The sequence below is a fragment of the Triticum urartu genome, chromosome 3, assembly GCF_003073215.2.
Source record: "Triticum urartu cultivar G1812 chromosome 3, Tu2.1, whole genome shotgun sequence".
Lineage (NCBI taxonomy): Eukaryota > Viridiplantae > Streptophyta > Magnoliopsida > Poales > Poaceae > Triticum > Triticum urartu.
The window spans coordinates 61,834,446-61,842,741 of record NC_053024.1 but is presented as its reverse complement, the minus strand read 5'-3'; the positions used below and the strand labels follow the sequence as shown (position 1 = coordinate 61,842,741).

Below are 8,296 nucleotides of genomic sequence, written 5' to 3'. Positions count from 1 at the left end.
TGCGCGGTGTGCTGTTCACCAGCAAATCAGTTGAGGTCTGCAGTTGGAAGCCCATGCCGGGAAGCAAAGTTGCTGTCAGCTTATCACCGCCTCAGCCTCAGATCGACACACTGTCATGACCGGAGTGGGCTGGCGCCATTCAAACAGAGGTGAGTGAGGCATCCTCCCTCCCTCGTTTTACACATTTACTCCTTCCTGCCTGCCTGTGACGGCAATTGTGCCCATTCACCATTGTGAAGCGGCACATGATTGTCTTCTGTACCCTTCTAATACGTGTTGCCCCGTCTTAGCTGTTACACTATTGTTCACTACAGTTTGCAAAATATACTACTGTCGATCAATGCTACATACAAACCCCGTGGCCTAGTGGGAAGCTCCATGTTCGATAGTTAGCATAGTTAGCGTGAACTAAGGGCGCATCGATCATGAGTTTCTTAATTAGGACCTTGATCAATTCCCATTTCCCAAGTCTTCTCACATCTGGCTAAGTACAGCCAAGTTCAGACCTGCAGGCTCCCTTAATTAATTAGTAGGATCTCGATCGGCGCCCAAGCCTTCTCACAGCTAAGTCTTGTTAACAGTTAATCAATAACTGGCCAGTTGATCCAGAGCTGGCTGATAGTAGCTAGCAACTCTCAAGCATATTTAGACTTATGAATTGAGTTGTTTAAGCCAGCTGGGATGGTAGGTCAGACTAACTGTTCGCGTGTCGTTCTTATCTATCTGATCACATGCATATACCCATCCATCCCCATTTGACATTTGATGATCAACTGGCTGGCTTGCTGGACTAAGATAATAATTGGTGCGGATGTAGATCCTACATCCATTGAATCTGCGATATGATGTCTAGACAGCTTGATATTGGACAAATTAATGGATCAACTCGGCCTGTTTGATTAAGATATTGGTCTCTCGCCGTCCAGATTAATTGAATTTGTAATATTAAGTCCATAGACCTGTAATGTGATGTAAGAGCAGCTAGCTACTGGACACATCAATTAGTTAATAAATTCGTGCAATAGCCAGTACTTGTTGCGTGTTTAACAAAACGGACTTAATTCATCTAGCTTGCGAGTCTTGTTTGAAGAGTATGACACACTACTTGGTTGATTGGAGACACATTCATTTATTGATTAATTAACATGTATGACAGCTAGCTGAGGTAATATATCTAGACACTGCAGCTGGCCGCTGTCTTAACGTGAAGGTTCCATCAATCGGCTAAATCAATGAGTTTCTTAATCAGGATCTCGATCCAAGTCTAAGTTCTCTAAGCAGCTGTCAAGTTTTTTTTTCTTCGATCTATATGATAATTTATAAATTGGGCATCTTGCTCCACTAGCTAGCTTTATAACCCCGACCCAGATGCTACCCAAATCAGTTGCTTGCTTCAATTAAGTAGCTAGACAACAACCACACAACCTAGTAGAGGCGGAGAAACCTGGAAATTAGCCATGGCGGAGTTCGCACTTGGATTGACCAAGACAGCGGTGGCGGGGACGGTGAGCAAGGTGAAGTCGGCGATCGAGGAGGAGACAAAGCTGAGGGTGCGTGTGCAGGAGGACCTGGTGTTCATCACGGGGGAGTTTGAGATGATGCAATCCTTCCTGAACGTCGCCAACGCAGAGCGCGCCAACAACCAGGTAGTGCAGACATGGGTGAGGCAGCTCCGTGACCTGGCCTTCGACGTCGAGGACTGTGTTGAGTTCGTGATCCACCTCGACAAGGCGTCACGCTGGGACTGGGTGCGGCGCCTGACCTCGTCCCTTATCTGCATGGCAAGGCCGCCGTTGCCCCTGGATGAAGCGGTCGAGGAGATAAAGCGGCTCAAGGCAAGGGTAGAGGATGTAAGCCAGAGGAACACCCGCTACAACCTCATTGGTACCAGCGGCAACGATGATGGCTCCTCAAATCAGCAACTTCAGCCATTTATGCGTACTAGTTGTACATCGGCAACAATGGCGACATTCCACGACCTAAGGGAGGTTTGGAAGGCCATGGGAAAGCTTTGCGATCGCCCCTGCGATCTGAAAAGGTTGATCGATTGCCAAGGCAGTGAGCTCAAAGTGATCTCCCTATGGGAAAGTACGCAAGCTGATGTTGTTGCGGAACTCGGGTGGGCAAGTATTATGAAGAAGGCATACTATGACCCAGAAACTTGCCAAGAATTCAAGAATCGCGCCTGGGTAAAGCTGAGCACGCATCATCCTTTCAACCCGGTAGAGTTCCTCAACAACTTGCTGACTCACTTCACATCTAACCACCACCACCACCATGATAATATGTCCAAGCTCGCGTTGGAAGTCAGCCAGCATAGGTATCTCATTGTCTTAGAGCAAGAATTGTCCAGTGTCGCAGAGTGGAATGCCATTAGAATGTGCCTCCCAGATGGCGAAAACGGCAGTCGGATTGTCGTCTTCACCAAGCACTTGGGAATTGCCCTTCTCTGTGCTGGGAACCCCTACCAAGTATCAGAGCTTAAATGCTTCTCTCATGATCGATATCTTTATGCCATTTTTCCCAAGGTAAGTACTCAAGTTATACAATTATTATGCTCTTGTACCTGTGTAGTCTTTTTTACTTGCATGCAATTATATCTAGCTAGTTACCCATGGTACCTGTAATTAAATTAACTTAGGGTACTTCTATTTAGATCCGTCCAAAAATATAGAAGGATTATTTTAATTGGTTCGTACTCCATCCATCCCAAAATAAGTGTCACTTATTTTGGGACGGAGGGAGTACAAGTCTAGTTTAATCATAACATTTTAGTTTCAATTAAAAATCTTACTAATATGCCTTGATTCGATGGATGGGGAGAGAGTAGAAAACAAAATAATTATTTATTACTTGTTATTTTTATGGTTCTATATGCTACTTAATTTGACCGTTAGTTTGACAAATTTACATTAATCACAATGCACATATTTGGAAAATTGTGATATTAATTGTGGAAAAATATATGTTTTCACCTATAAAAGGAATTTTAGGAATCTCAGCTCAGGTCTATTCAATAGAGTTCGTTTTGATCCAAGAATCTAGCGAGCAAGATCAAACATTAGTTCCAAATGTTTTCTACGACTGGGTGTAGTTACTTCCATTTTTGTTTCATACATTCTATGTAGTATCTATCATACCGGGGTGTATGTACGCGTAGTATGTACTCCCTCCATAAAGAAATATAAGAGTGTTTAGATCACTAAAGTAGTGGTGTGGTCTAAACGTTTTTATATTTCTTTACGGAGGGAGTAGTATATAAAAATGTTTAGGTAGTTTATATACTACTCCCTCCGTCCCATAATATAAGAGCGCTTTTGACACTATACTCCTTTCTACATACATTTGTATGTATTTCAAAAACGCTCTTATATTATGGGACGGAGGGAGTACTTTTTAGGTAGTATGTACCACATTTTAAGCATACTCCTTTCTACGTACATTTGTGTGTATTTCACAAATATAATGAAAACCATGGGCCCACTTGCATTTTTTTTCATATAACTCATTTTGAGTATCTTAGATATAATATACGAACATACTAAAAATGATAAATAGCGTATATACTACCGCATGGTAGTATATTAGACATGGGTGTAACTACATCCGGTAGTAGGAGATATATATATATGAGAGGGAGAGGGAGGGGAAAAAGAGAGAGAGAGATTCTTTTTCTTTTTTTTACCGAGTGAGTCCCACCTGCCCGTAGAACATGGTCAAAGCCCTTTGACCTGATGGAAACAGCAGGGAGGGGTAAAACTAAGTGCGATTTAAAGGTTCAGGGGAAAAACTGAGCGTAGTTTGAAACTAGGGGCAAAACCAATTAGTGGGAACCTACTAAGGGCAGAAATGTAGAAGTTCTAAAGAATTAAGGTAGAGTATGTAGCTACCATTAAGCTATCAGCTAGCTAGCTAGTCATAATTAATTATAATGTGTACGCTTGCAGGTTTATTTCTTGCTCTTGATGCTTCTAGTATATTAGTACTACTATATAGATAGTTAATGAGTCGGTTTGGCAATAGCTAATATTATGCGAGAAACATATGAACTAGCGATGTAATAACATTACTAATGTTTTGTTTGGTATTTTTTTACTCCCCAGTTTGCACATTACACAGTTTCCATTTAAATTAGCTGAAAGAAAATGCCATGTATACTATGCTGATACGGGTAAATCAGGCTATTAACATTAAATCGGTGGATTAACAACTTACTCAGCACCTCATAGGTATTCTTCCATATTTATACTCAATGGCCACAACTTAGACATCCAGTTTGCCAAATGGCTACACTGCTAACAATAGCTTTCCAAGCACGAAAGCATTTTCACAGCAGATAGCCGACAGCTGCTTAAACCAGAGCCCAACCAAACACCCCCTTATAAAACACTGTTGTGTGCTTAATTTATGTTGATCGTTATTTAATTTATTCCACCATGTTGCCCTAATTAATAAGTATTTAAAATTTAATTCATTGCTGCAGGGTTGTGGGCATCACATAGGCTTTGATGAATTCATTTGCCAAATAAGACGACAGAATGGTGTTATTATCTCCTTATTCTGGGAGGATATTGATGTGAAACGCCAGTTTATGAATATTTTTTATGATGACACCTGTAAGTTGAGAGTACCTGACTGTTTGAGAGTACTTGACGGAGTGAAATTTGAAAACTGCTACCAGTTTAGCGTTACTGAAACATTTCTAGGCACTCGACTTCGAGAAGCTAAGCCACCACCGTCCAGGCTGTCTGACTTGGCTCGCAACGCTTGGACCTTACTTATTGAATCTTACCCAGAACAGGAAGAGAACGAAGCATATGATGAGCTCTGGGAAATGGATGACGAGGATATATTTGAAAGGTGTCGTAAGCTTTTAACTGAACACGATTACCTCCTCATTATTGATGTGGAGTCTCCCACGGGATGGAACTTCATAAAACAACACCTCTTATGTGAGTCTACTAGAGGTAGTATCGTTGTTATGACAGGTCAACAATGTGTGGCCACACATTGTGTAGATCATATTGAATATCGGGCGCTCAACCTCACAGATCAGATTAAGGTATGTACACGCACAAACGTGTGTAATTACAATAAAATAATAATGATAAATGCCCCAAAGTAATTTAACAGCAAGTTAACGATGCATATATACTTGTAGGATTTTGATCAGCAAGACCATTCTGTACACACAGATGGAGGAGGTGACATAGAGGAAGAAGACAAATTTGAACTTGGTATGCTTGTTGGGCGTGAGGATGACATGAGCCTCCTCCTCCTGAGGATTAGTGTGCACTCGTGTGTGTCCGTGTGGGGTATTCCTGGTGTTGGGAAATCAGCTATCGTCAGAGAAATGTACAATAATTGCAGACACGAGTACAAAAGGTATGGCTGGGTGGATGTGCCACATCCGTTCAATTTGACAGACTTGTCTCGAAGATTGCTTATGGATCTTTATTCGGATGATGTTGATGCCAAGGAAACTTCACTAATTGGTATGATGGAAGGCCAAGACCCTGTTCGAGAGTGTTGTAAAATTCTGCGTGCAAAAAGATGCTTCATTGTTATTGATGGTCTGCGGTCCACGCATGACTGGGACTTGATTAAAGCAACCTTGTTATCTCATCCTAGTGGTAAAACTATAGTCATTACACGTGAAGAAAGCATTGCCACACATTGTACATCCATACAAGAAACCGAAACTCTCAACATCAAATGTCTGGAAGTTGACATGGCCCTTGATCTCTTCGAAAAGGTATGAAACTCATGTCCATGTGACTCTCTCTAGTTGAAATTTGAGAATTTAATTAATTCGTATCTGAATTGTGTAGAAAACTTTGGATGGCAAGCTACCGTCTCAGCATTACACCGAGGCAGAGGCGGCTTTAAGGATTACCATGTCCAAGTGTGGCGGGCTTCCAGAATTAATAGTTTCTATAGCAGAATCGATCTGCTTACTCGTACAGGGCAGTGAGTTCTCTGAGGTCTTGGAGTTTCTAAATGCTGACTTCATGAAAAATTTGGGGATCAATCCATCTCCTAAGACAAGGGGCCTGCTTTGTTGGATGCAATCCTACTTTGATGCTTGCTCAGATGAACTCAAGCCATGCATCTTCTATATGTCAGTCTTCCCTACAGACCAAAGCATTAGACGGAGGCGTTTGCTCAGGCGGTGGATCGCGGAGGGCTACTCATCTGGTGGTGATGGCACCATGGAGGAGAAGGGAGAAAAGCTCTTGTCTGAGCTCACGAAGTTGAGCATATTATACCAGGAGCAGCAGACATCATCAACCTACAAGGTCAATGGTTTCTTCCTTGAATACATCAAGTCACGGCCAATGGAAGATAACCTTGTGTTTGCACTAGACGGGACATGCAGCCCCAGCCCACGACTCACTGGACAACACCTCACCATAAGCAGCAGCTGGGACAGAGATGATATTGTATTCAAGAGCATGGACTTGTCACGGGTACGATCATTGACAGTGTTTGGGGAGTGGAGGTCATTCCTCATTTGTGACAAGATGAAGATGCTTCGCGTGCTTGATCTGGAGGGCACTAGTACATCAGATAGTACTAGTGTAACAGATGATGACCTGGAGAAGATCGGGAAGCAGTTTCCTCGCCTCAAGTTCATGTCCCTGCGAGGATGCGTGCACATCACTCGTCTCCCGGATTCATTGTGTGCCATGAGGCAGCTGGAGACTCTGGATGCCAGGCACACCTCCATAGTCGAGCTCCCACCTGGTATCATCGCCAAATTACACAAACTGCAGTACATTCGTGCTGGCACCACCGAAACAAGACGACTCGTCTTGCTACCAGGGGCAGCAGCACCGGCAGGAACGCCATCACCACCAGAACCACAAGAAGATGGTCATCATTCCACGAGCCCTACCGTACGAGCCGAAGCAGCAGCATCATGGGTGGTCCAGGGGGCATCTTCAGGGGCATGGAAGAAGAGGGCAGGTGGTTTGGAAGAATCCTGCAGCAACTGGTGGCTGTCCAAGAATCAGCTGAATCTGCGTAGACGCAGGCGTGTTGATGCAAATGGTGGTGGTGTTGAGGTTGTTCCCACTGCTTCAGAGGGGATTGGGAAGCTGACGCAGTTGCATACACTTGGTGTTGTAAATGTTGCATGTGGAAAAGGCGGCTTCCTCCTCCTCAAGGAGCTAAAGAAGCTTACCCAGTTGCGCAAGCTTGGGTTGTCCGGCGTCAACCGTAAAAACTGGCACGACTTGTGTTTTGTCATCTCAGGTCACCGCCATCTCCAGTCCTTGTCGCTGCAACTGTTGCTGCTGGAGGAGGACGGCAACTATGACTTTGCTTCTTTCGACGACATCTCCGTGCCGCCCAAGACCCTAAAACGCCTTAAGGTACTTTACACTACTGGTGCAGGCGCAGGCGCAGGTGGTGCATGCATAAGTCTAGTCTGGATCAAGCAGCTTCCCAATCTCAGAAAGTTTGACCATAACTTGACGATATCAAGTCAAGAGGACATAGACATCTTATATAGCGATTATTATGGATCAATGGGGCGTCATCTTCGTGTCAAGCCAATTCAGCAGCAACTAAGTTTTGATAAGCAGGACCAAGTTTCTTATAGGTTCCATGTCGGCACCCTCAGGATTGATTGCAGGAGCATCAGCTGTAAGGTTGAGTTTGGAGGTTCAAGGGATATGTACACTGAAGCACTCAACATTCATTGCTGCAGCTCTTGTGGTGGATCAAGTTGTTTGCAGATTGTTGGGTTACAGCATATAGGTGAGCTCAAGGAAGTCTTGGTAACGGGTCCGTGCAGCGATGGTTTCAAGGAAGAATTGCGCAAGCAACTTGATGAGCATCCTCTCAAACCTCAGCTGAAGCTGTTAACTTGCAGATCGCACTAGTAGCAGAGTGTTTGTTAGATTGTTTTAATTTTCTGTTGGGCGCTTAGCCGCTTACCAAGCAGGCCGCTTGGTATGTTTGTTAGATTGTTACTTGTGTATATGTAATATAAATCAGCTATGCATTCATCCTCTTGCAAGTTTTAGCGTTTTAATGATCGTGTTTCATTTCATAAACTGCAAAAGCAGCTGCCACACATATGCATATTACAGCTAGTACCATGAATTGATATTGCCTCTTCTTTTTTACTCGTTGGAAAAATCTCATGATTAATGTTCGGCCATTGAGCCATGTACATTGCAACCGGCGACATGAACAACTTGCAGCAACGAGTATGTGACATCCTGCAACGAGTGTGTGTTACTAATGTCGTGATGAAGCGTGGTAAGACTCATTTACACAGCATGCC

At 43.6% G+C, this 8,296-nt stretch overlaps 1 protein-coding gene across 1 annotated transcript; it reads left to right on the top strand.

The window, feature by feature from the left end:
• Positions 1–205: 205 nt before the first annotated feature.
• On the top strand, positions 206–8,041 carry LOC125542865. The gene is made up of 4 exons (XM_048706089.1): positions 206–2,528; positions 4,484–5,062; positions 5,162–5,755; positions 5,832–8,041. The coding sequence occupies exons 1-4, from the start codon at positions 1,458–1,460 to the stop codon at positions 7,887–7,889; spliced, it is 4,302 nt and encodes a 1,433-aa protein (XP_048562046.1). The 5' UTR covers positions 206–1,457; the 3' UTR covers positions 7,890–8,041.
• Positions 8,042–8,296: the final 255 nt, after the last annotated feature.